The sequence below is a fragment of the Taurulus bubalis genome (assembly GCF_910589615.1).
Source record: "Taurulus bubalis genome assembly, chromosome: 1".
NCBI lineage: Eukaryota > Metazoa > Chordata > Actinopteri > Perciformes > Cottidae > Taurulus > Taurulus bubalis.
Genome location: NC_136589.1, coordinates 32,321,175 through 32,349,054, shown reverse-complemented (window position 1 = coordinate 32,349,054; position 27,880 = coordinate 32,321,175). Strand labels below are relative to the sequence as shown.

The following is a 27,880-nucleotide window of genomic DNA, read 5'->3' as shown; positions in this document are numbered from 1 at the left end:
CATCCATTTGCTTTTATCCCCTTTTTGTTTATTTCTCAATCCTCTGTTATTCTTCTAATTCTTAATTTTAGTTTTGGCTCTCCCTCTCTAGCAGCCACTCTCTATCCCATTCTTTCCAGAACTCCTGTTTATACGCTGAATCAACACTTTGTCATGGGACCAAAGGGAAATGTTATGTCATGCTCTGCCTGCCAGCCAAAAACACACTCAAGGCAGTGCAACCCCGGATGAGAGTGTGCATGCGTGTGTTCATGAGAAACTGAGACAAATGTAATAGATTTTCATTCATTTAAATGATCTTACATGAAAGGTTTAGGGGTGAATTTGTGCCAAAACTAAATATATGTGCAGCTTTGTTGTGTGATATTGAAATATTGTATACTCACACAGGACGCAGAGGCTCAGTGAAAAGAGCCTGGCAGGAATTTCAAAGGAAAATTGTTTTACATAATACACAACAGACACACGTCACATACCGTAGATGTGTATCATGTGTGTATGGGTGTGTATCTACCGTTGCTCAGTGCATTTTTAGAATTTATTATGGGATTAGTTCATAATCCGGATGAAGTTCAAAGGCACTTCATTTGACTCCACCCGAAAACAAGTATCACAATTAAATATATGAAATGTCTTTGTGCTACTAGTGAAAGGGCAGGAAGTTCGTTGAGCAACTCTGGGTTATTATAGATTGAACAATGTGCTCTGTGAGCTGAACTGACTGAATGTGGGGCCCTGCCTGTTTAATTATATGGAACCACATATCGTCACCACTCTCATATGGGATCATAATATGGAAAGGGAATCATCTTAAAACTGTATGTTGTTGGGTGTATTTGTCAGTTAAACTAAGACCATTAAAAAATACCGGGGGTGTTGAGTAAAAGGGCTCACATGAGCTTCCCTCAGTTTGTGAATGTCATTTTAGTTGTGAATGTCTAACTGGGCAATACAGCAGAACAGGCATGCAAACATGAAAACCATGCCACAATGTCATGCATGAGGAAGGACATAAACACAAAACACTCATTTGGATTGAACATGTCTGGTAAGACAAATTATAGTTTTGTGTTTCTATTTATATATGAAGACTGAATTATCTACAGAGATTTGTTGACAAGTTCAGATATTTTTGACCAGATTTAAATCTGTGACTTTACCACACTTTTATAACGTGTGTTCTTATATGATAAAGGGTATATCAGGACAGACGAGGAGGCTGAGGAAGACATAGGAATGGTTCAGGTAGATAAAACACACTGTGGGTTGAGCTCTGGGGATAGAAGGAAGGTAGTTCAAGGACTAAGTCGGGGGTTGCAGATTTTGGATGCTATGATGACAAATTCCCCATTAAACACAACAAACAGAAGTGCTTTTGATAAAAAGCCAGCACATTTTTATTACCGTTGCATTAAAAATACAAAAAGAAGTGTTGACAAGGATTCCATCTCTGAGGCTAGATGAGCGATTAGCACAAATCCCAAGAAAATGTATTCTACCTAATATAAATATTGAATGGGCAAGTATTATTTCTGGCATTCACATCTCACGTGAATGCCAGACAGCATAGTGCAGACAGTAAACTTAAAGTTGGTCAATATTATATTTTTCTACTGTTTTGATACAAAGCTGAACTTAAGTTGAACAAGCAGACAAGCAGACAAGCAGACAAGCAGACTAACTAAAAACAACACATATACTAAACTACCATGGCGTTACTTTAAAGTAATCAGCGTGCACCAACCACCTTCTATCCAATGCAGCTGACCTTATGTTTCGTACCTATCAGACTAAAACATAACTAATGCAGAGCAGGTATAACTGTATGAAAGCAATCCAAGGTTGAGCTGAACTAAAGGAAACTACTCGGCCATCTTTTGGGATTTGTATCTTGGGCCTTGTTAGGTGTGCACATCCTGTTCACAAACAGATGATATAAAAACAAATGATGGATGATAAGACGTTCCACTGTAAGGCAAGAGCTTGAGTTTCTCCACATGATGTAACTTCACTGTGACAGTAAGGCTGGAAGAGTGGCACCAGTGAGAGACAGTACACAGAAATGGCAATACAGAACAATCACACTGCAAAGTGATACGCAGGCCGTTTCCAGAAACAATACAAAAATATAGTCACACCACACTCAGAAAACACATTAATAAATAAGACGATGGGTTGCACGTTGACACTTCATAACATTGAGGTTAATTTGAACAGGTTTCTGCTATTGTGAGTAGTGTTTGTGCTATTTGGAGAAGCTACCTGAAAACTGATGGTCAGATTTTTATGCGCACTTAAAAGCAGAACTCCTCTTTTCATAAATCTGACCATCAGTGCTCCAAACAGCTCCATGTCACATAAAGAGTGTCACTCAGCAGTGGTGTGGTCAGACAGAGCAATAGTGATAGTGCCCCCTGCAGCCCTGCAGGCTGAGCCCTGCCCATCCCCACCTCCAAAGTCAGGCGGCTTTTTAGATGCCCGTTCCAGCATCAGGGCCATGCTACGGATGCTGGCCAGGACCTCCTCCAGCTGTCTGCGGAGTGCCTGAACTGAGTCAAGCTCAGTGTGGAGGGCCTGGATCCTCTCAGAGCTGAGGAAAAGGAAAATGTCTTTTAGAGAAGAAGAGAAAAAAAAAAAAAAAAAAAAAAAAAGTATTCACAAGAAACTGGCCTGTCACGAGACCTGTGTGCAGCTCCTCTACCTGTCACTCTTGGTGTGGATGTGTGTGAGATTTTGGTATAATCTCTTCTCCACCCTCAGGGCATCATTCAGCTTGTTGTACTCCGACACAAGCTGCTCCAGCACACACTAGATCATAGTGGCAGGCAGGGTTGATGAAAGATATAATAAATACACGTTATTAAGCAGCACAAATAGCTAAATACTGTCTAATTAATTGAGAATGAAGCAACACCCTACTTGATGATCAGCGCTGTCCTTATTGTCCTGCTGGTGAGCCAAAGATAAATGCAGAGCAGAGAGCTCTTTCTGCAGGGAGAGCGCACAAAGATATAATGTGAGATTTTTAAAAAGCATTGTTTTTTTATGTTTTCATCACAGTGTCCACAAAGATACCTGAGCCTCCCTCTCCTTCTTCAGTAATAGCTGCAACTCTTCCTGGAGAGCCGTCATCTCTGCCTCACTCTCTTTTGAGGATGGCTGCATCGCCTCCTCCTGGCCCTGCATCAGCTCCTGACGAATAACGTATACTGTGAAGATCAGGTCTACAGGAGATGAAGCAAGGGAGGAAGCCATGAGACACAAATGAAAAGGTACCTTGATGAAGGCTTCTTTCTCTTTGAGCAGACTCCGCAGGTGCTCCGCCTCTCCTCCCATCTCTCTCTCCTTGTCCTGGTTCAGCTCGCACAGCTCTTGTTCTCTAGATGACAGCTGTCTCCGTAGCTCCTGCAGCTGGCCAGTCCGCTCACTGATCACAAGGGAGAGCCGGTAGGAGTAGTCCTGAGAGAGAGAGAGAGATTGAAAGACTTTTGTTGTGCACAATTACATTTCCACAACCATACCAGCAACATGGCTGACCTGCAGGTACTGGTCTTTGGAGCTGAGAGTGTTGAGCATTTCCTGGACCTGTGCTTGGTGTTCATTAGACTGGCGGCTGCGGTCCGAGAGCAGTTCCTGCAAGAGTTTTTCTTTCAGCGCCAGCCGAGCTTTCAACTCCTCTACAACCTCAGTGGGACCAGCCTGAACTCGGGCAACGAGGGTGGCCGTCAGATCCTGGAAAAACAATTACCCACACACAAATGAGCCAATTCACAACACACCGTTCAACCAGGTAGGCCCGTGTTAGCACACCTGTTGTATTTGCCAAATGGAAAACAAGTAGCACAGGTTTGTTTCCAAAGCTTTGAAATACAGAGCAAACAGATAGAAGCCATGACCAATAAATAAAAGGCAGTGTGTGTGTGTGTGTGTGTGTGTGTGTGTGTGCGTGTGAGTTACCTGTGCCTCCAGGCTGTGTGTCTGTAGAGCTGCTTGTAGCTGGCTGATGATGGTGTCCTTCTCTCTCAGAGTATTTCTCTCCTTCTCCTCGCTCTGCTGCTTCAGCCACTGGAGGTTCCTGTAGGCCTCTGCCGCCTGTTCTAGCTCCAGCTCTTTGCCACGCACCAGAGTGTCCAGACTCTGATGGTCACAATCACAGGTGTGACCACACAAAGAGTAACTTAACACCTATATGTATATATATCAGAAACGACCTGTTTTGATTTTAAAAGTTACTTTCTAAAATAAAGCCTCCATGTTACTTGAACATGCCATTAGTACAAGATGGCAGGTCTGACAGGTCTGATACGTTTTTCCTGTGTGTGACAAGCGTACCGTGATGGTCTCCTCGTTGTTCGACAGAATGCAGCGGAGTCTCTCCAGGTCCCGTTCCTTCTCCCTGAGGGCCAACTGAAGCCTCCTCACTTGGCCCTCGCGCTCCTCAACACAGCGGAACTTGTCATCAATGGAGCGCTGCAGATGGCGGAGGGGGAGACAAATGACACTGCTGCTATTCTGGGCACCATGAACTGTGATATTCATCATGTTCTGAGCAGGTGGGCAGTATACAAAGCTCCTGTTCCTTTCAAACGAATTTCATAAATAAGTCAGAGTATGAAATTAACATTTTTGTTAGAGAACACCACCAGCATCTGATATTTAGGAAAAAATCTTTACCAATACTGTAGGGTTGCAACAGGACTCGACAAGAGAGTACTGACGTTTTCCCTGCTGCTTCACCTTAATAATTCATAAAGATTTTTCCACTGTGTTAGTTGTGAAATGCTATGCTGGTTTACTGATTTCAGGGGAGTTTGCATAACAATTTACTACCGGCTTTCTCGACTGCTGATAGATCCATACTGAGGTTGCATTAATCACACCGTACATGGTACCGCGATACACATGGAACAGTAGTTGGGGTGCTCATGCCATTTCTACCAAGCTGCCATTAATTAATGCCCCTGGTGTGTATATGAATGTGTGTGATGTTTACCTCCAGAGCTCTGTCTCTGTCCTTAATACGCTCTTTAAGTTTCTCAAGCAGGGAATCTCTTGGTTTGGAGCTTCCTGTTGAATCCAACATCGCTGAGTACTCCTACAGATACAAAGATGTTTAGACAGGATCAGAAATGTGTGCATGTATGTGCATCTATTCAACTGCAGACTGTATGCACAGATTGATTACCTGTAGCTGTTGCTCCTTGTCCTGCAGAAAGTGTTTGAGCTGTGTGATGCTCCTGTCTTTCTCCTGCTCCACAGTGTGTCTCTCCACCTCAGCCTCCTTCAGAGCTGCTTCTTTAGCCTGAAGCTCGGAGCGAGTTTTCTGGAGGGCAAAGCGCAGGTCCTGCGGCACAGACGGAGGAGGTCACACATGCTGCATCCTTCATACTTCAAGATTTGTTTCACACATACACATTCACAAACACACTAACCTGGTTGTGCTTTTCAGTGACATCCCTGTACTGCTGCACCTCCTGTAGATCAGAGTTGAGTCTGTCCTTGAACCTCGACAGGTCATCTCCTTGCCTCTGGCTCTGTCTCAGACTCCTCTGGCTGGCCTCCAGCTCCAGACCAAGAGAGAACAAGGAGCTTTGCACTGTCACCAGCTCGCCCTGCAGCTGGGCAAGCATCACAGACTCGCTGATCCCCTCTGGCGCCTAAAGAATGACCAGATCAAAGTCAGTGTGTCAAGCCTGAAGAGGAGGTTTCTCACTATCCATAAAGAATAATCCGAGGTCAGGGTTTGCAGCCACTCTGTGTGCGCAAAGTCTCACCTTAAATTGACCAAGCTGGTTGCGGTGGACCATTTCTCTCAGCTTACACAGTGTGGTATTCTGCCCTTCCATCATGTGGTACAGCTCCTGGGCCTTAAAGTAGAATAGATTGTGTGTGTGTATGAGCATCTCTCAAATAAAGGTTTCATGGTGTCATCTCACACAGGTTGACAAAGATAAACACTCACCTCACTGTCTTTGGTACTGATGGACTCTGTGAGACCCTGAATGGTTCGTTCCTGACTCTGAGCAGCCTCGCGGATTGAACGCAGCTCACACTCCATCTCGTTCAGCTTCTCCTGCAGTTTCTAAAGAGGGAAACCGGTAACACTGTTAGGCTGTCATCCGTTATCAAATATGGATTTATAAGAAATATCGAACTTTAAAAAAGGGGCATACCATGTTGTTGGCCTCACTCTCATGGATCTTGGCCTGCAGGGATTGGACCTGGAGCTGGGCCTTCTGCAGCTCGCTGACACATTGACCGGCTGCACACTCATACTGGTTCAGTTGATTCTGCTGCTCCTCAACGAGGCTCTGTAATGACAAAAAATAAGGTGTTAGTGTTTCAAATTATAAAAAACATGTTAACTTACATAATCTTCTGACTGAATCGAGCAGCTGAATTATTGGAGGAATATATATTTTGTTGGTTTCAAATTCATGAAAAATACAGAGGCTGTGGGTGGCAGAACTTTCAGTGTATAACCTCTGCTCATTTATGTGTACTCTGTAAACAGCCATGATGGGGAGAGAGCCTCTGAAGCGGTATGCGTGTCTGCATGCATGAGTTAGCACAAGAGATCTGTGCCACTATTATCTTTACATAACGTATACTTTGATTCACCAAGATACATGTGTAGTTTAATGTAGCTGAGAATAAATTCAACACATTTAGAATGTTACTGTAAGAAGTATGTTTTCTAATAGAAATGATAACATTAACATATCATTTCAATAGGGCTATTGTACTAGCCAACCAGAACTGAGATGATAGGATGGTCTGACATTGCGTGGATCACTTTGCCTCAAGGGCTCAGAGTAAAAAATAGGCCAGTAGTGGAGTCACTCCGTCTTAATGTCTCTCCACATCTAACCTACTTCAGCCCCAGCTCGATGATCACACAGAGGCAAATACACACCCTCAAGAACCTTTTGTTAATTATTATTGGCTTGAAGAGTTGAGCAGAAGATCCTGTTGTACAACACGCTAGTGTATAACTGGAAATACCGGTCATTTGTCTGCAGGCGGTGTTCAGTATTTTGCAGCTGTGATGGGAGTCACTGGAGATCATACAAATCTCAATTCAAAATAAATAAAATATTGAAGCAATTACATATTGAATTTGAGACATTTACAATCGGTATAGGTAATTAGGCCATGTCGAGTGAAACAGCTTACCCTCACCGGACTGCTCATGTAATGTAATGTACTCACTCACTCACTAAAGATTGTTGGAGAAGCCGTGGGCAGGATTTTAGTGACTGACAGTGGGCTTATGAGGCTAATTAAGTGGTGAGAATACTCTTGTTGTGTGCAGGCTGCACGGTTTGTCTGTCAAACATTAAAGCATGTTAGGTTGGTTCTCTCATTTTGCTGCAGGTACGGCAAATTTGCAGTAGCAAAATGCACTACCCCAATGTGTGTCATCATACTGCAGTATTAAATTCCTTGTATTAATCATCATCCTTGTTGATGTTGTATACCTGGTGAGGGCGGGGGGGAGGATACTCTTTGTACAAATCGTCCAACAAATCCTCCATGTAAGCCAGGTTCAGGTCCTGATCCACCAGCCTGATCAGAGGGGTTTCTAACTCAGGTGTTGGCATGTGGTTGTCTCGTTCTCCCTCTGGAGTTCCATAAGACATTCCCAGAACAGGATCAGGGAAGACCAGCCTTGAGCCTCCATTACTGGAGCTCTGTCGGAGCAGCACTGGCAGCCTACTCCCCTTAGAGCTCAGGACTGGCCTGTAGACAGCATAGCTCTGCAGCAAACAGAGGGCCAGAGAGAGGCTGGGTCCAGGTGAGGCTTGGTCATGTGTGGCTCCCATGTGCTCCTCAGAGAAGGAGTCAGATAGCCGGTCATCTATTAGTTCCCTCGGGGAGCTCAGTTCCCCATCTGTTATAGCTCCAGGCTGAATATATTCCTCAGTAGTCTCTAAGGATGCTATAGAGGGGCTGGAGCTGGCTCGTCCAGCCAGAGTGCGATCACTATCTGATGACCTCGAGGGGTCCTGAGAACCAGGGACCAGAGTTAAAGAGGAGGCCGGTTCTTCTGAATCCTCCATATTATTATTTTCTCCTACTCCTTCTCCACCACCTCCTCCTCCAGTCACATTCCCCCCAACAACACTGGCTGAATATCTGGATGACGGCCCACAAGAAATACTCCGTGCCACCTTCCTGGGCACCTTACAAACAGCTTCATAGTCAGAGTCCGCCACCCGCCAGTAGGAACAACCCCGACACTTCCTGGGAGTGCTGGGAACACAACGCGGTGAGCCTGCAACTGTAACCTCTGACTCTGGACCAGCAGAACTTTGAGGGTGGTGGTGGTGGTGTTGACAGTCCAGGCCATCATCGGCCCAGGACTCATACAAAGAGTAGACCAGATCATCTTGGAGCAGGGCACAGTATTTTGCATGAGTGAGACCAGAAATGTCAACCATCCCATCTCCCGATCCATCATTATCTCCAGGTAATGTCACGGCACCCTCTTCTGAATTTGTTTTCCGGTAGAGCCCACTAATGCACTGCCTCAACCTGTGTTTCTCCTGCAGGAGACGCTGCAACCTCTCGATGGACAGGGCCTCCACACGGGCGATCACGGTGTCGAAGCGGTACATGCGGTCCAGCATAAAGGTGCACTTTGAGCAGGCGAACTCTCCTCTGCCATCCCGGGTCAGCTCTCTCCCAACAGCGTGAGACAGCAGCACCTGCAGGTTGAGCTTGGGGGTGGGATGGAAGATCCATCGCCGCTGGTTACCACAGAGCTCCCGTCCACAGATGCGACACGTTTCCTTCATCTTGAGATCAAGCATGCCACAGTTTTGTAATTATCCTTATTCACGAGGACACCTGAACCCTTATTCTGATAAATTTGATCCCTTGTGAGCACAAAAAAAGAATAAAGTTTCAACCTGCATCCGAATAAACATGTCCTTTTAGAGTACAAAAAAAACCATTTTTCATTCAAAATAGTGTCAATCTTCTTATGGCATCAGTCCTTAAATTCAATGGCTTACAGTAAATTAAATGAGGTAGAAAAGGAGAAGCAATTTGCATGTAGAGAATGGTTGCACATGAGGTTCATGGCAAGACTGAGAAACCATGAGGTAAAAATAGGTAAGCAGATATGGTGACGTTAATTAAAAAATATCCATCAGCCCAGGATCACCATTCATTTGCCGGAGGTGCAGGTGCATCGGGAACATGGCGCACAGTCAACCTCACGGACGCACAGCGTAGCCATATGAATGTCTCGTGAATCAGATGCAGTATTGATCTGGATATCGTCCTCGCACTGTCACCAAACCGCTGTTTCGCATTTCCCAACAGCACCGCACGCGCCTTTGCACCATCAGTCGGCTGTCACGGACACGCCAGCAGCACTGCGCGCCATCAGGTTAGTAATGACCGGTGATCGGTAATAATCCGGACACGGACACAGAGCAGTAATTGGCGTCCCGGGACAGTCTTCTGAGTCTTTCTCCGGTGTCTGCGTCCGACGGGAGTCTTTATTCATTTCAGAGCCTTTGCCGATAGCTAGAGAGGCAAACACGCGCTCGTCTGGCCGGGTGCTTCGTGATGTCGGAGATCCTCCGGGCTGATAATGATAAGGCTGCCTGAATCAGACCTGCAGCGGCGGAGCATACCATTTATAGAATACGGGGGGGAGAGGACTGTGCAATCATACAGCGATGCTCACGGTTTGATATACATTAAATGCATTTTCCGATTCAAAGCAGGGTTTTTGATTGGAATATACAATATATAATGTAAACCCAGAGAATATTAGCTTATTTTGGAGTTAATTGTTAAAGAGACAGAATGATGTTCCCCCAGGAGTCTGTTGTTTCCTCCTGCCCGGCTTACTAAACTCTGTTCGCCTGAGTGAACAGGTGAAATGCTCAGTAGCACGGCAACATTAGTGACGCTCTGGGAAATAAACGTACAGAAGAGAATAGACCCTATTCTATTCTATTCTGATAAAATTCATTCATTTTATTGGCATGACCATACAGTTTTTCCCCAGCATGTTTTACAATGTTTATAATGCAAATAAAATCATTCTTTTCATACAAAATAATAATTCTGCACAGGCTGTACACATTATTACTCTAACCTGCACTGTTCAAGACTAGTGTATGTAATAATATGATACATTAAATTCCATTTTTTCTAATGACCTACTTGTGTTAAAGAGAATCACAGATACAGAGCAGAATGCGGCCCTGGACTTTTTGGTCCAGACCCACCACAATCCGTGCGCAGATACTGTGCCAACTATCAGCGTAACATAGGCAGTGCTTCACAGATGATTATTTTCAAAATTTAGTAATTGTTTTATGTATGAATATCAGTGGTTGGTTTCAGCTGCATAACTGCTACTGTCTGTCCTCTATTAAGTAATTCATATGAGTGTAATTGAGCATTTTTAAGACACAGCAGTGGGTTGCGCTTATTTGGGAACTTGACATTATAAAAAGGCATCACAAAGAAGTAATGCTGAATTAAAACAATCAAAACTGACTTAGTTGACTTGCTAAGTAGCTAGCATATCACTGAACTCACTAAATACTGTGGTAAGAGTATAATCATTCTGGTTTGGTGGCTTGTAATAGAGCTCTCCTCCAACCAGCGTAATTTATGTCAATACATGCTATTGCCTCAAGATTAGTAATATTTTTACTTCTTGTTGCCATGAAGCTTGAAGCACTGACCAAAATTGTTGTTTTCCAGAGGGTGCACAAACAGATGGTCATGCTGTTCCTCGTAGCTATGCAGTGCAAAATCCCCTGTCGACCGCTAATGTCCTCAAAGCAGTTCTGTGACTTCAGGACAGAGTACCAATCATGTGCATCGTCATTAATGTGTGAGTCAGAGTCTTGGGACCCTTATATCTGCTTCAAGATCCTTGATTGCTAATTGTTTGAAATTTAACTTTTAGAGTAATTTTCTGTTAATCACATGTTTGTTGGAATCTGCCTGAAGGAGGCTGCAGACATCTAACAACAGAGAAGAATGCAGCTGAATAATAACACTGGACAAATTATATTTCTTCTTTTTGATCAGATGTTCTATGTAATTGAATACAAGCAAATTATAAAGTATTTAGTTGTTTACGGGGTATCAATTACTACAAATTAATCTTGAAAAGGAAACCCCGGAAATAATTGTCTTAAGAGGTTTCAGAAGATATTTCTTTCCTGGCTCCTCCTCTCTCGCCAGACATGGATTTGATCTAAATGGCTGTGGTGTCTGGGGAACTAATTAGGAGCTCTTATTGCGAGTGTCTGTAGGAAACTACACAACTTGATATCAGTGTTGGCGGCCGCTGAGCAGTCAAAGGTCAACCTGACCTATCGACAACGCGGCTGAAACCAGACCCTCTAAACTGCTAACCAGCAAGATGCCTGTATGCACACACGCACATACAAAGAAGGTTCCTCATGGGAATGTGTACACATACACACGCACACACAGGACCCCAGTTACTGCTCCTCACACGATCTCTGTGAGTAGATGTGAATGCTGCTGTATGAACAGTTTCAATCACTGCTGCAGAACAGAAATTGCAAAAAAAACAGAAAAAGCTACATAAGGCAAATGAGTTGAATTGTTTTAACCATATTTTACCTGCAACGGCATTTCCTTAAATTCTTAAAGTGAAAAAAATATGTCTAATGGTGTATTGGATTTGATGGAATCATTGTGTTGTACATGTTGTTGTATTCTACATGATGTCTTATTCGTGTTCACACATCCGCACAACCAACACATAACTGTCACCTCCCTTTGCAAATTTCCACTGCACTGATCCCAAAACCCACACAACAATGGTAGTTCAAATTCATCTCTCAAAAAACAAACATCCTCTTTGTTGTGCCCATATTAAGGCTATGTCCTTTCTTATCTATGTAAACACTCAGACACAATCTGTTGCACATGTACATTACTTGTCACACTCTCAAACACTACCCACCATTCCCTTAGTGACTAAATGTTTTGCACATAGTGTTGTCGTCCATTTCTGAACATACTACCCCGCTTTGTTTAATTTTTTTTCGTGCACACTAACACTCACACATGCAAACTTTTAAGCGCACATGCATCCAGTGTGAAATCTGAGCAGAGAGCCTGCCTGGTGAGTACATTTGCATCCTTCATCCACAACTGATTTACAAGTTAAATTGCCTCCCCCAACAACAAAAATGACGCATTCAGGCCAAATAACATGAAGCAACACTGCACAGCACAAGTGCAGTGAATAATAAAGCAAACCTTAGTTATGATTATTGATTAATAGAAGTGCAAATTGTTGGCAAAGACTCCCACTGTGTAGAGGGAGCTCCCATGAAGGTAATGGCCCCCATCCATTAGTAGTTTAGTTCGATATCAGGAGATAAATTTGTCCTTGGGGATGTCAGTGCAGCTAAAGCCTATAAATGTAGTGAGATTCTGGCACTTTGTGTGATGAGAGATAAACCCTCTGTAAGATCAGTCACGGGCAGCCTCACATGATGTTCCGTCCAAGGCAGTATAAGAAGACTAAGACTAACAGTTTTTTTTATATATAGAGGAAAGTTCACCATCACATATCTATGTTATTGACCAATTACATTGAAATAAGCCACTGCCGATGATGCCATCAGGGTTAGATTGCACGGACAAGTTTCAGCTCATCACAGGATGTTTCACTTGATACTTACTTTTTTGCTATGCCATTGTATTACAGAGAGTAGTCTATTTTGTAGTATTGGTTTTATTAGGTTTACTTCGGCAGATTGTCATACTGTCCTTTTCTTCAGTGGCTAAATGAGAAATAACACAATATCTAACGTACTGGTTATATTGCCATTTCCCTGATCTCCCTCCAGCTTAAGTACTTATTACAAATTGTTCAAATAAGTGTTCATTCTTTCTGCAGTTGTCAGTTCCTGGGTGAAAATGCAATGTTTCACTTTGCCATAAGGAGGCAGAGTCGGTCTGACATGAAGAGAGAACTGTGAGGCTGTTCTGACACTTAGTGGAGAACTCTATAATAACATGTGAAGACTAATAAACCAACATAAAGATACAGAGCTCCACATACCTGCATCTCCTGTTCAAGGCGCAGCCTCTCTCGGACAAGTTCCTCGTGATAAAACTGTAAGAAGGGAGACAGACTATTAACTTACTATACTAATCTGGGAATTAAAATAATTAACCTTACATTCAATCTTAAAATCAAAGAAACATAAGGAAACTGGAAAGTGAATCCTTTTTCTTTCTAGCATTGGTTAACGATGTGTCTAGCTTCCTGTGTAGCAAGCATGTTGTACATAATCTTTCTTGGGGGGGACATTCGACAAGTGGCCTGTATGAATTGAAAATAAAATGGTGGTAAGAATGAGATCAATACAATTGTTACAGTAGGTTCAATATGGAGGATGATGATTTATAATGATTTATGTTCGATTTATGTCTGTGTTTTTCTGTCCTTGTCTGATTGTTCGTATAGTTGGTTGCTATGCTGTTATGTATTATTTAGTTATTTTATTTATTTGTTGTTGTTTTTTGTTGTCTAGTAATGTGAATTAATGTGCAACTTGTAAAAACTTAAAATAAAATGATTAAAAGAACCTTGCAGTGTAAGTGTTTGTTTAAGTAGCAGTGTGTGCGTGAAAATAGTTTTTGTGACCTACATGAATAGCTGTTAAAGTGAGGTTCAGGAATGTCACATATGCTGCTTCAGGAGCCTCTTTCTAGAATAGAAGTTTGGCCAGAGGAGACACGGCGGTCCAGAGGAATGCTGTAATAATAGAAGTCTTGTATACACCATACATGGTTTTAATGATATACTCTAGGGATGACTGATAGAAACACATTTACTGAAGAGCTCCAACACTTGCTTGTTTGGGATCCCTTTGCTAAGACACCAAATAGTTTTTTTAAAGGACGGGGTCAGTGAAAATAGGAATACAATGTCAACATACGTCCACATCTTTGTCCTTCTGTAGCAGAGATGAAGACAGCTCGTGAACTTGTCCCTCCAGCTCTCCCACCCTGAGTGTGAGTGTTGTCTTATCTCCGCTCAGTTCTGTGATGAGCGCCTCCTTGGAGCAAAGATCTTTAGTCAGCTCCTCTATTAACCTGAACACAGACAGAGGAAATGCCAGTGAGGACAGGGAGGTGGATTGTTTGATGTTAGTGGTGGTTGAGGAGATGTCTTAGTGTTTTGCACCTGTCTTTGTTGTTGTTGGATGGGGACAAGATGCTCAGAGGCCTCTCGTCCTCTGGGGTGTCCACCATGGGGGTGTCTAGAGAGAGCAGGGAGGCATTGGAGTGCGATCCAGTCAGCGAGGCCATCCGCTCAGCCTCGCTGCGTGCTAGCTGGGCCTCCTGAAATACACACACATTCACAGTTAGGATTTGTAAACCTGAGTCCTCTGCATGTCAGTTCAACCAGCTGAGAGTGTGAGCAGACGAACCTCCTGCAGGACCTGAATCTTAGTCTCAAGCACTTGCTCCATGTGGTCGATTTCCTGCTGTCTCTCACGACACCGTCTCTGCAGCTCTGCCTCATTGTGATTGGTCAAGCTCTCTGCTGTTATGCTGTTCAACAGGAGAAAAAAACAAGTCAGAGTTGATCAGCGGTCTTACAATGAATACACACTAATGTGGTGGAAGCATTAAAACATCACACAGAGCCAACTGTTAGCGAGTAATAATTATTGGATGCCTGGTGTAGCCTCCGGAAGAACTTAGCCAAACAACTTCTTTCGTTCTCTGAATTTATTTTCCTTGATCACAAACAAAGTAATAAACGCTGCAGTTGCAAAAGCAGGGAGTCGTCCAGTCAACACGCTGTTCGGGATGTTTTTGGACGGTTGATCGTCCAAAAACACCCCGAACAGCCTGAAGTGCGGCTCTTTACTACACAGTTTTTCGTCATGAACATCTAACATTTAATTGGCTCATCTTTGGCTCATCTTTTCTCACAAGGCTGGAACGTGCAACGGCCAGTCTGCTTCCCTAATAACATGCGTGGGTGTTGTAGTGCAAAGCGTGGAACCTGAGGAAAAGACCACCGGACGTTTCTCACAGACTATATTTGTTAAACTGACCTCGTACAACCTGAACTCTCATACATAAAAATAATGAAATATCTACAGAATATAACGATTTATATTATCACAACACACACAGATGACATCACTCTACTGTCTGCCACGATGCTCATGGGAGACCCAACACCTTTTCCATATGGTTGAGGCGTTTATTGTCATAGTTAGTGGCGTTCTGTGTTGGTGAAAGGCTTGAGGTAGAAAAGATAAAGCATATGATGCAATTTGAGTCATTTTGCCTGTTGTAAGTAACCTGGACTAAGCGGTGTTAAACTCAATTGATTCACACTGTGAAAGCTATATACGTAGATATGAAAATGTGAAATTCCTTACACACATCCTTACATCATGAACCATCCCGGTTCATGATGTAAGTGTTCATGAAGTGTTCCCCTCGCCCCACCTGTGCGAGCATCTGTCCATATCACTTAGTCAGTTAACGACGCCATCCCAGAATTTCTGCTCCCAGAATGGCACGCGCCACGATGTCGCCATGAGTCCTGCCCTGGACCCTCTCTACGTACGTTTTTAACTCCGTCCACCACATGCAACAGCTCAAATAGCTGGGATATTTTGAACCAGTCTGAGTAATGCAAATGTCTGTCTTGTGCACAAGTGTCCTTTATGTGTATTGGACAAGACCTTCATGCTAAGCTCCAGCCTTTCTGAGATGTCAGTAATCTTGGTCTGTCAACAACACAAACAAATTAAACTACTGATAAATGTTGTGAGGCTTCAAGTTCATGGGACTCAAGACACTGTCAGATAAGACTGTGCTTAAAAGTGACAAAAAAAGTGACAATGGCAACACAAATAGAGAGCAGTTATACAAACTGATTAATCCTTTCCAAGAGCACCAACAATTGTCCAATAATGAACAATACCAATTTAAAGGTCAACAACCACAACCTTCAAGTAGCGTCTCTGTCAATTTCAGCAGTGACGCAGGCCAACATGCTGTGAAATGACACCATGCTTAAACCCAGAAAGACCACCACCCGTGGCTACATTGCACATGGAATAAACCAAACTCCAGCAGCAGGTCAAGCTCCGTCCTGAAGCAAGAGAAACCCAGCGGGTAGAGGAGGACGTGAGTTTTAAGGAATCAACTGTATACAAAAGGGACACACACTTGTATATACAACTGGTATTCCCTGTCTTGAACTACCGGTATACATATAATCACATGAGACAATTCTGGTCCCTGGTTAAAGGGCCGTCTTCCTCATCATCGTGTCACATTTAGAACAATAGCAGTTGCTACAGCCTGTCAACAATAATCTTAAACAAGACTTTTGGATCATGTCAGGGGTTTAAGTTCTTGGTCGCATTTGCCTAGCCATGAAAATGCTTCTGTGTGTCCTTAATATGTATGTGCGTGTGTGTGTGTGCGTGTGTGTGTGTGTGTGTGTGTGTGTGTTATCTCTTTCAGCTGCTGCATGACATATGAGCTGTTCGAGATATGAGGTGTTGCCACAGTTAAGACAGGACCATGGAGAGCCAACACCCATAGATGGGGGTACACACACACACACACACACACACACACACACACACACACACACACACACACACACACACACACACACACCAACACATCTTACACACAGTATTATAAAGGATTCATCTTTGTCGCCAAAGCCTAAAAGTCAAACAAGCTTGTAGGCGTTGTAGCAACTTGTATATCTGCCCGCCATTATGCACGTATCGCATTAATTATAAGAATTAATAATCAAAGTATATGTGACCAAAGAAAATATTAAACTGGATCCCATAATGTTAGGCTGTTGATGAAGGTTCTCTGAATAAAGCTAGACTGTACAGTGTTACATTTTTCAAAGATAGTCAATTCGGCTTCTCAGTTCTCACTTTTTTGGTGCTTTAGATACATAGTTATTTTGACACCGAAGTTCCCACTTACACACTGAGGAATCTTAGTTTATTTAAGGTTTAGGTTGCACACTAATAAATAATCATTAAAAAAAGAAAGAAAGACTTACAGTGCTTTGTCCAAAAGCTGCTGTTTCTCCTGGAGCTCCTGCTTCAAGCTCTCTACTTCCACCTTCAGCTCGATGTTCTGCAACAGATGAAAGTAGTAGCAGGTCAGTCATTGCTCATGAGGTAATCAGCCATTACACATAATCAAATATCTCCCCCAACATCAGTGTTAAATCGTGCAACAGATAAATTACATACAATTTGTAATTATACTGTTATTTCAGGGATAGTGGATGGTGGCCACTTACTATAATACTTGTAAAGTGATCAAGAAAACTTGCAATATTGGAAAAACAGATAAAACGGATACATTTATTCTATAAATTCTGTTATTTCATGCAATTACATAAAGAAAACCAAGTTAGAGTATAATTTGGAGCTATCTCGCACATTTGACTTCAATCATCAATAAAAAGAAATCTCATCACTTTGTGTAATGTGTGTCTGTAGATTAAAACTAAAATGAATAAATAAATACAAAGGTATAGCATCTGCAAGTAGGAAAATGGGTTGATGCATATTAATGTGTGTGTGTGTGTGTGTGTGTGTGTGTGTGTGTGTGTGTGTGTGTGTGTGTGTGTGTGTGTGTGTGTGCGTGTGTGTGCATGTGTGCGGATATATGGACATATAGATATAGAATGCCCTGCAGTACCTGATGTTGCATTGCACTGTTGCATTCTGGTCCGTTGTGACGTTCTACAGTGTAGTGTTCTACATGCTACAGCCACATTATTAACAGCAGCAAAGTGAACAGATATACACATACCTTCACCGAGTAAACTACAGAAAAACGAATGGATCTGATAGCATTTCCACAGATAAATCATTTTTTCAACATGGATTATGAGGTAAAGCATCACAATTCCCAACAGTTTGTTGTTTCTCTGTATATCCGAGGTTCAGTTATAGATTCTGTATATAAAAAAAGGTTTTAATATGTTTGACATGCTGTCTATAATTCTCTTTATGTTCACTGGGTTTGTCTGAATCTAAAGTTGTCTTCCCTCCACCACATCTTGAGTATCTTTTCCTCTTGTTTCTTACATCTCTTCATCACACGCTAACCTCACTGTCTCTGTGTGAATCAGCCTTAGTACAGAACACGTGACCGTGCTGCCATGGCGGGTATATTTAGAGCTGGTGAATTCGTGGCAGCTCATATATTCACCTCCGGGGCCAAAGGCTAAACTCCCCAGTTTGTTTACCTGCTGAAGTCCACAAGGGGACATTTTAGAGTCAACCAGGGCTCTTGAACAGCCGGATTGGTGGGGCTCATTCTTTACGTTCTTACCTTAGAGAGCTGCAAGAGGACAGTTTGTCTGTCTGCTGGACTCATCAGATAGCTGGTTGTCTCACGACAGCTTGGCTGATGTTCATCTCAACAGAGGGTCCACTATCTCTTGTCCCTCATCTTGATTTATCTGCGTCTCTGTCCCTGTCCCTGTCTCTCCTCCCTTGTTTGTTCTCTCTTTCTGTAGAAATGTTTTAGTTTGTGTTAAAGCATGTCCAACTTTGTTGACCTTCCCCTGTCCCTGCCAGAGAGCTGTATGTCCTTAACACTCACAGAGGATCCGGGCTCTATGTGCACCAACTCACAGCCTGAAGCCTCCCATAAACATTTTCCTGAGAAGCACCATGAGTGAACAACACGCACATACTACACGTACACACACAATACACATAAACTGGTCATGTCAAATCTGAACATGACAAATATCCATAGAGTTTAGATTATTTAAATTTTTTTTTTTTTTACAAAAATATAAATAAAGCACAAAAAGGAAACGTTTAGTTTAATAGTACATGTATTGAAATGTGTAAAACTATGCATGTGCAATACAAATGTTTAAGTAGAGAAGCTCTTTTATTTATTAAATAACAATAACTTGAATAATTCTAAATCTAATTTTCTTTGGACTCAACTGTGCAGTAAAGTAATGCAGCAGCAACTAACTTATGCAACACATGATCAGACATGTGCTCTGCATAGCTAATGACTGTAAATGATTCACCTAAATGCTCCTATGATAAATTAATGTCACACACAAGCCAGAGCAACACATATTCCTGTGTGTGTGTGTGTGTATGTGTGTGTGTGTGTGTGTGTGTGTGTGTGTGTGTGTGTGTGTGTGTGTGTGTGTGTGTCAACAACTTGGCTGACAGTAAGAGAGACATTTTCCCATTTTGAAAACAGCTCTATATATAGACACTCGGCACAGTGCACCAGCTGCTGTTATGGCCCTCCTGGCCTGCCGGCCCCCAGCAACAGATCCCCTAATAACCAAACTGGGCAAGAGGAGGGAGACGGCTTCACTTCAAAACACTGACAGGAGTGTCCCTCATAAATCAGACACGCCTGCAACATTGTGACTGATCACCTACGGACAGATATAACATTTTCCTCTCAATTTGTCTGTTGATGATGCTGCTTATTTTACAAATTCCATACTAAACAATTTGGTTGTATCACTTTATTTAAATGAATGAAAACAGTGAAATACACTATTTTCAATACAGGATGATAAATACAATTATTTACATGATTTGATCTGCTGATTATTTTCTTTATGAGTTGATTATTAATTTTGTCTATAAAATGTTATCCTGAAATATGGAAAAATATGAATTCAAAGATATTCAAGTTACAATCCCATAAGATAAAGAAAAGCAGCAAATCCTTTCAACAGAGTAGGACATTTTTGCCATTGTTGTTAGTTTTTATCAAAGTAGCTGATTATTAACTTTCTCTCAATCAATTTCTCGACTAATTGCGTCACCTGTATATTTAATTACAATTTAATTACATGTTCATATATAGTGAATTGAAATGCTTAAAAAAAAAGACACCAGTGTAACAAACCATATGGTGAAGAGAAACATACAAACACACTCAAACACATTATGATGCACGAGTTGTGTCATATGGACGCTCATGGATGTGATAAATAAATAATTGCACTCAAGCCTGCTCTATAAATAGATTCTCTGGAGCTCAGAGAGAGATCAGTATGTGCCCAGGACCAGCACACCTCATCTGTACTGTATTACATTGAAATGCTTTGGAGGATGGGAACACTGACACTGACATGACACTCAACCAACAGAGCAATGAGTAGCTAAGGTCAGATAACCGCCATGGAACAAAGATTTAGTCTCCAATAAAACAGTGATTATCCTTTAGCATGCACAGAGTCAGGGATTGTGGAGCACAAGGATTAAAAACCCTTCAGATGACGTGGGATCAGTTTACTCAATCACCGCTGGTATGCAGCAATTGTGCAGGATAAGTTGCAGGACGCTCAGGTCTTGTTTGGCTGGATCAAACAGCCATTTAGTCTTTCTCAAGGCAAGTTTTAAATGCCAGCTGGCTCGTGTAAACAGATAACAGCTGAGCCGGGTCACCTTGTTGTATATGCACACTTTTGACGCACAGAGTGGCACAGATGGACGCACACCTAGAGACCAACAGAGTGCAGAAGCCTACAGATATTCTTTACTGTTTTACTGTTTATTTATATTACTTGTTTTTTATTTTATTTTACTATGTGTCTCTTGCTGCTGTAATCCTGCAATTTCCCCACTGCGGGACTAATAAAGGATTATCTTATTTTATCGTATCTGAAGAATAGAAATTACACACGAAGATAAAAAGATACATTTATTTTGTGTGTAAAAAAGGTTTCTTTTAACTGTAAATCAATACTTTCTGCATTTCAAATAAACCTCATGGCAAGTATAACACAACACCAGAAACAATATGGGTTTTGAAAATCTTCTATTCTGTGTGCAGGTGAGGAATCTTGTGAAGCATAGATTCAAATTAAAATGAATAAATAAATACAAATGTAAAACATCTGCAAGTAGGACAATGGGCATATTAATGTGTGTGTGTATGTGTGTGTGTGTGTGTGTGTGTGTGTGTGTGTGTGTGTGTGTGTGTGTGTGTGTGTGTGTGTGTGTACGTGTGCATGTGTGCGGATATATGGACATATGGATATAGAATGCCCTGTAGTACCAGATGTTGCATTGCACTGTTGCATTCTGGTCCGTTGTGACGTTCTACAGTGTAGTGTTCTACATGCTACAGCCACATTATTAACAGCAACAAAGTGAACAGATATACACATACCTTCACCGAGTAAACTAAAGAAAAAAACGAATGGACCTGATAGCATTTTTAAAGGCAACATTGTTCAACCCTTGTCATTTTTTCGGGCTCATAACAAATGAGTGAGTCAAAGTTAAAAGTCATCGATCAACTGGCTAATTGTTTGTTTTGCTTAACCATTCCTTATCTTTTCTTCCATGCAGTTGGAGTTGCTGGCAATGGGCAACATGGTCTGACATGGTCATACTGCGGGCCGACCTGTGTTATGAGGTCATAGAGACCGTCTGCATCTTGGTCTTGGAGGTTGTGACACCTCAGGTTTATAGACTTAGGGCCACATTGTTGTGCCAACAACCCCAGCAAAAATATTAACTGTGTTGTTCACTTACATCTTCTTCTCAAACATCATTACTTAACTTAATATGATAAATGATATACATATATGTGGACAATGTGGCAACATGACATTTAATCATCAGAGAACTACAGTGGCCTTCAGGTTTTTTAAAAAAAGTGAAATGCCCTATCTTGAGCCAGTGTTTGTGTAGTCCGTTCTGGGCTGTAGAAACATGGTGGTGCAACATAGTGGATTCTGTGGAGAGTACCTGCTCCCTACGTAGATATTTAGGACTCATTCTAAGCTAACCAAAACACAATAACTATTAGTTTTAAGTGATTATGCAGTGAAGAAAAGTTATGAATATTATTTAAAATTTCTGCTAATAGATCCCCCCACCAAAATTCCATATCACAAGGTTGAACCAGTGTTTTATTACCCTCTCTGGTTGAAGGTTTTCCAATCACATGTGGGTGTGGTCAGAAGTGTGTACCTGTAACGACCCTGCACAGTGATGTTACAGTGTACTCACACACCCTTTGTTTACACCTCTAGATCTGCATTAATCAAGAACTAAACTGCTGAACGCGTTCAAATCTGTACAGCATACGAAATCCACTCCTTTTCGAATTCAAATCCAATCGGCTGCTGCCTTGGCTGGTCATAGCTAGTGCAGCAAGTAATACAAGCAAGCCACTATTTAAAAGGGCCATTTTGTCATTTAAATCAGGAACTATTTGATAAACGCAAGGATGCTCCGATCCAGCTTCATCTCTCCTTTTCCCAAATCCAACGAGTGCTCTCTTTGTTTCAAAGACACACCTGTACACCTCTCTCTGTATAATTTGTAACAACATAATCAAAATAAGGTCAAATAAGACCAGACAGCTCTGTGGTACTAAAGATTGAGTAAACTTGTATTACTCTGCTAACGGCTCACAAACATGCTGCAATGATAAACAAAACAAAACAAAAAAATCTCATCAAATTGCTGAGATTCCATTACAGGTTCACAGATGTATCTCACTGGGTTTCTATACATCCAGCGTTGTATTGTTGTCTGGTTTCATATCAAATCCAAGTATAATGAAAACAAAGCACAGCAAAACGGAGGTCCTGCTGGACAGGTGTCAGCTGGTACACACACAAATTGCTTCAAATACAAGTTCCTGCGCACAGATCGAGCTAATGTGGAGTCCCTCACAGGGCACCATATACCCAGCAACAGCTGAGTCAACAAACAGTGAAAGTGACAACAATCACTTTCTATGACATAAGGCAAACTGCACACACACACACACACACACACACACACACACACACACACACACACACACACACACACACACACACACAACCACACAAATACATAGTCTTTTCTCTTTTGATTCAGTGTCAAATCCCTCCACAAAGCAAAATGAATTATTTTTGATCATGTTGTTGACCTCCCCACACCCCTTGTAGTCCCATTCATCAATAGTCATTTCCTCATGCTCAACGAGAGGTGCTACTCACTGTACGATAGACATCCTCACTGCTCTCCTCGTACTTCTGCTGTATCCTCTCCTCCAGGAAGTAGATGCGGAGCTTGAGGCTGAAGTTCTCCTTCTTCAGGTCATTCAGGTGCTGTGACAAAGTACGATAACCGTTAGACATGGCCGTCAAAGAGCACCGACACGGCTTGACATGTCCTTTATGGGTCAGAAATGAACAGTCGTCTTCGACCTATCCGTATCGTGGAGGAATAGGGAGTCCATTTTAAAGGATAGTGACTGTCAAGGCTTGTCCATGTGGTAGAGTCCGGTAACCGTTAGACATGCTATCTCCTTCTCCAAAAGAGCATAATGTCAAAATAAACAAATTATTTACAAAGTGGTATCATAGCCTCTAACAGGCCATTGGGATACCATCTACAAACACACACTAAAACTAACACATTCTCACACACACACAGACATTAGAGTCTATAATGTTTGCAGCGCAGAGGGCGACTCTGCAGCCCCCTGCAGATCCATGGTGTGTTCTGGTCTGCTAGGGGACGGGACAGGAGCTTATTTTACAGGAGGAGACATCCGTGGAATCCCTGACTGCCAGGGGAGATGGGTGGAGGGGGAGAAGGAGGAGGGGAGGTAAAAGGTTCAGGGCTCACAAGCAGTTGTGATATGAAGGGAAATCTCAGCCCTCTGCAAAACAGGAGTGCCAAAAGGAACAAACAGAAACACGAAGAGAAGGAAAGGGTTCCGATTTTAGTCCCTCTTTGTTCTTTTAATTTTGTCTGCCTCCTTTCAGATGTATTACAAATAAATGTGGTCTGTCAAGTTTCACCACTTCCCTTTATAATATATGTTTGAGTGTGGTGGTTGAGAGGATAGCTGAAACTCTGTCCACACTAGCCAGAATGTTATATAATCACAACCGTGACTTGCCTTCCTTCAGCCTCTACTGAAATAAGGATATGACAATCTCAATATTTGAGTTAATGATTTAACACACTCAGGTTAGCTGAGCTAGGAAACACTTGATTCATAAAGTGTTTCTTTGGAAGACACTATACAATTACACACCACTTTGACCAAACCACTTTCTCTCCTATTTTCTTAATAAATGTGGGCATATACATTCTTGCTGCTTCAACCCTCTGAACTCTCTTTGATAACTGGGTCAAACATATTTAGCATCCCTCACATCCAAAATAATTGGTTTTCTGAATATATATAATTTTATGTAGCTGCGGGGAAAATAATTGAAACTATATAATCTAGTTTATTGTACAATATAACGATGCATCTTTTCTGAAAAACTGATCATATAGTTTTCATGTACCTTGATCTTAAAAGTAACTGTAGCCTAAAGATAAACAAATGTACTACAGTAAAAACTACAGTACAACAATATTTTTTCGGATAAATAAAAAAATGGAAAATAGAATTACTAAAGTAAAGTGGAAGTATCTCCAAATTGTACTTAAGTACAGTACTTTTAGTACATTTACCTTATCTCTTCAGAAAATAAGAATATAGTAGCATGTCTGGCTGAGAGTATTGACAATGCCTCAAACTAAAGAGGATACAGACCCATAACATTAATTGTACAGACCCACACCTATATTTACATGAATCAATATTTTCTATACAAAGATTCACACTGAGTCAAATGACAAAGTCGATGTAAAAGGTGATTGCTCTTAGTGATGACCCAACTAAGCAGCTCTGCAGAGCTTTTTTTCCTCTATTTTAGTTGGCTACTTCTAGTTAATAGTTGTGGTAGTAAAGTTAGGACATTTACTTGATGGTTCAGTCTCACCAGTCTCAATAAAGTCAGTTTCTAGCTGTAGCAGGCAACCATTTCAGAGAAAGAAAAGGACTTGATAAACCACTGCCCAGCAACAAACAACAAACAGTTAGCAACTAGCTAAAGCTAGCTAGTTTAGATTAGTGAGCTAAATATCGAGATATTTTTCTCAGAAGTTGGTGGAGACCAAAATAGAGCTGACGGGACAGTAAATGACAGCAACATGAGTGAACATGAGTGGATGCTGATGTTGCTTTGTGTCTGTTGGATGTGAAACTAGAGCTGTTAGCCATAACAACTTCATGAGTGACAGCATCATGTCATGGAGGACGTGTTTTTCTTTGTTTTCGTGCCCTGATGAAGCAAACAGAAAAGTATTTGAGACGCACTGAGAGTATGAATATTATTGAAGGGGATGAGTCAATATCATCTGACCTTTGAGATAACTAGCATCTTCCTATAATTTGACTATGATAGTCGAACAGTTATGTTAAATTCAGAAACTGCCCTGGCAAAGGCTCGCCATCATGGGAAGGTAGTGTGACTGATGATGGGAGCGGAAATTATCGGAAAGAAGTTGGATGAAATAGGAGACCTGGGAGCTGTGAGCCACAGTGCTATTAATAGGGAGGTGTCCTGCATCTCAGAGCGGTGAATCCCTGAATGTCCCACAGAGAGATGAGTGAACATAAGTAAAATAACAGAAAGGAAGACAGGCTCCACTTATACTTTTTTATCTCATAATAAAAGCTCAACTAAAATCAAGTTTCAAGACAAATGTCCAGAGCAAAGAGCATCAATAATCAAGTAACAGAGGCATGTTACCAACACATGCAATTACGTCATTATTAGTTCTTGTTTCATTCATCGAGTGAACCTATTTAAGTGTCACATTGCGTGCTGTTGCTAAATAATTCTAAGGCAAAGATAGGACAGGCGCCAAGCGGAGTCTCCACCCAACATGGGGGATGACATCATGTACATAGTGTGTGTTTTTAAACTCCACACATGACACAACTCATACACACCCACTTCTCAGCGCTCCATCAAAGAAAAACCCAGGAGTGAATGTGTGTCAATATGTGGGTACAGTATGTGTTTGTTCCGTTGTGAACGTGACACATCCAATAATTGGTCATCTCCAGCTTTGAGTAGTTTTAGAAAGTAACTTCAGCTTTCGTCACTAGTTGGTGACACCTCCTGTTTTAACGGGGCTCAGCAGCACCTCAAAAATAACATTAAAGGACTACCACTGGTGGTGAGTTTTCAGAGACAGTTATAGTGCTGGCTTGCGTTTTATTCTGATCTGGTATGTGTCTGGTGTCTATTGAAGTGAAAGTGTGTTGACTTGGAATCAATGTAAGACTGTACTGTCTGTTTTTTTAGAGGATAACTACTATTAAGGTGTCCTGCAAAAGACTGCAAATGGCAGTATTGATTGAGAGGCTTCTGTTGTTTCTAGATAAAGACTTTTTGTCTCCAAGAAGTTACAACAGATTAACAGATGGAGGGAGCAGAAAACCTGCTTTAAACTAATGTGACAATACTTTATACAGGAATATTTTTGAATATTCACATATTTTTATAAAAACATCAATAACACTATCATGCCTGAGCTTTATTTATGAAGACAGATTCTGGAGCCGATTAGCTTTGCAAAGCATAAAAATTGCTGGAAAAAAATCCAACAACCAAGTTGCTGAAGCCAACTAATTATCACGTTGTATGTTGTTTTCTTTATTCGTACACAAACAGTGTAAAAAATAACGCTTTGTGTCTCTGTGTTGTGGCCTAAGTACTTTTCACAGGCTCACTGTTTCCAGTCTTAAGCTAGCTCACTGTCTCCTGACTCTGACTCATACCAAGGCTACAACCACATCACAAAGTTTCAGATTTGAAACGCATATCTTTTGCTACATTCACGTCTCGCATCTACACTACTCTGGAGTTTTAAAACCCCAAAAATGAAGGAGTTTGAAAACCCCGGGTTGTGTGGTCATGTGTACAGGCAGAACCAGGGACATTTATAAAACGATGGCGTAGGCATGAATAGTCATGTCATATTTGTTTTCAGATGTGTTAGTTTGGACGGAAATCATTTCTAAAATGATACAGAAACGCCCATGTGGATGTAAGGCAAGGGAAGGGAAGGCAAGCAGATTTGAACAAAAAGGCGATTCAAAGTGCTTCACATAAAACCATTAAAAGCATAAAAACATAATTCAGAAGAAAAAGGATTTAAAAACAGTTGAGAACATTCATTAAAACATTAAAACTGTCAAAAATAAAAATAGAAAATAAAAAAATTGAATAAAAGTTGCAGTGCAGTTTAAGAAATAAAAAAACACTATTGAGATGCAGCAATTGAATCTCAATTAAAGGCAACAGCAAACAGAAAAGTCTTCAATCTGGATTTAAAAGAGCTGAGGGTCTCAGCAGACCTGCAGCTTTCAGGGACCTTGTTCAAGATGTGTGGAGCAGAAAAACTGAACGCTGCTTCTTCGTGTTTAGTTCTGACTCTTGGAACAGAAAGTTGACCCGTCCCAGACGACCTGAGGGGCCGGGATGGTTCATAAGGTAGCAGCAGATCACAAACATACTTAGGCCCTAAACCATTCAGTGCTTTATAAACCAGCAGCAGGATTTTAAAGTCAATTCTTTGTTTGACAGGGAGCCAGTGCATGTAGATTGTTTTGTTTTTAAAACCCTGTTTCAAAACAGAATCGTATTAGTGTGGATTTAGCCTTAATGCACAGACAAGAGAGTGATATTATTCCTTTACTATTATTTATTACTATTTAACTATTCCTTTAAATGAATGTGCCTGTGGATGCAACAAACCCCACGTTACCATCTTCAATTGCAAAAAAAGCTAATATTAAAAATGAATTTAAATGCAATAGAGCTACATAAAATGTAACGTAGAGACACAAACTGTCATCCAGCAAGTCCAGCAAAAATCAGAGCAAACTGAACAACAACCTTTTCCCTGTTTATCCATTTTAGAATAAACAATTAGTTAGTGCTTTCAAATAAATTCTT

At 41.5% G+C, this 27,880-nt stretch overlaps 1 protein-coding gene across 2 annotated transcripts in view; it reads right to left on the bottom strand.

Annotated features, from left to right (window-relative positions):
• LOC306740073 (myomegalin-like) overlaps positions 1 to 23,453 on the bottom strand; it is a 36,938-nt gene extending 13,485 nt beyond the window's left edge. For both annotated transcript variants that reach the window (XM_079222183.1, XM_079222184.1), the window contains exons 1-20: positions 23,063 to 23,453; positions 17,105 to 17,181; positions 14,469 to 14,592; positions 14,222 to 14,379; positions 13,974 to 14,130; positions 13,091 to 13,144; positions 6,174 to 6,311; positions 5,963 to 6,082; positions 5,775 to 5,867; positions 5,433 to 5,657; positions 5,186 to 5,344; positions 4,994 to 5,095; positions 4,333 to 4,470; positions 3,958 to 4,137; positions 3,538 to 3,732; positions 3,277 to 3,459; positions 3,076 to 3,192; positions 2,920 to 2,988; positions 2,702 to 2,808; positions 2,451 to 2,590 (exon numbers count right to left, since the gene is read on the bottom strand). In XM_079222183.1, the coding sequence (XP_079078309.1) occupies positions 2,451 to 2,590; positions 2,702 to 2,808; positions 2,920 to 2,988; positions 3,076 to 3,192; positions 3,277 to 3,459; positions 3,538 to 3,732; positions 3,958 to 4,137; positions 4,333 to 4,470; positions 4,994 to 5,095; positions 5,186 to 5,344; positions 5,433 to 5,657; positions 5,775 to 5,867; positions 5,963 to 6,082; positions 6,174 to 6,311; positions 13,091 to 13,144; positions 13,974 to 14,130; positions 14,222 to 14,379; positions 14,469 to 14,592; positions 17,105 to 17,181; positions 23,063 to 23,203 (2,677 nt within the window). In that variant the 5' untranslated portion in view covers positions 23,204 to 23,453. The remainder of the gene's footprint in view (positions 1 to 2,450; positions 2,591 to 2,701; positions 2,809 to 2,919; positions 2,989 to 3,075; positions 3,193 to 3,276; positions 3,460 to 3,537; positions 3,733 to 3,957; positions 4,138 to 4,332; positions 4,471 to 4,993; positions 5,096 to 5,185; positions 5,345 to 5,432; positions 5,658 to 5,774; positions 5,868 to 5,962; positions 6,083 to 6,173; positions 6,312 to 13,090; positions 13,145 to 13,973; positions 14,131 to 14,221; positions 14,380 to 14,468; positions 14,593 to 17,104; positions 17,182 to 23,062) is intronic.
• Between the last annotated feature and the right edge of the window lie 4,427 nt (positions 23,454 to 27,880).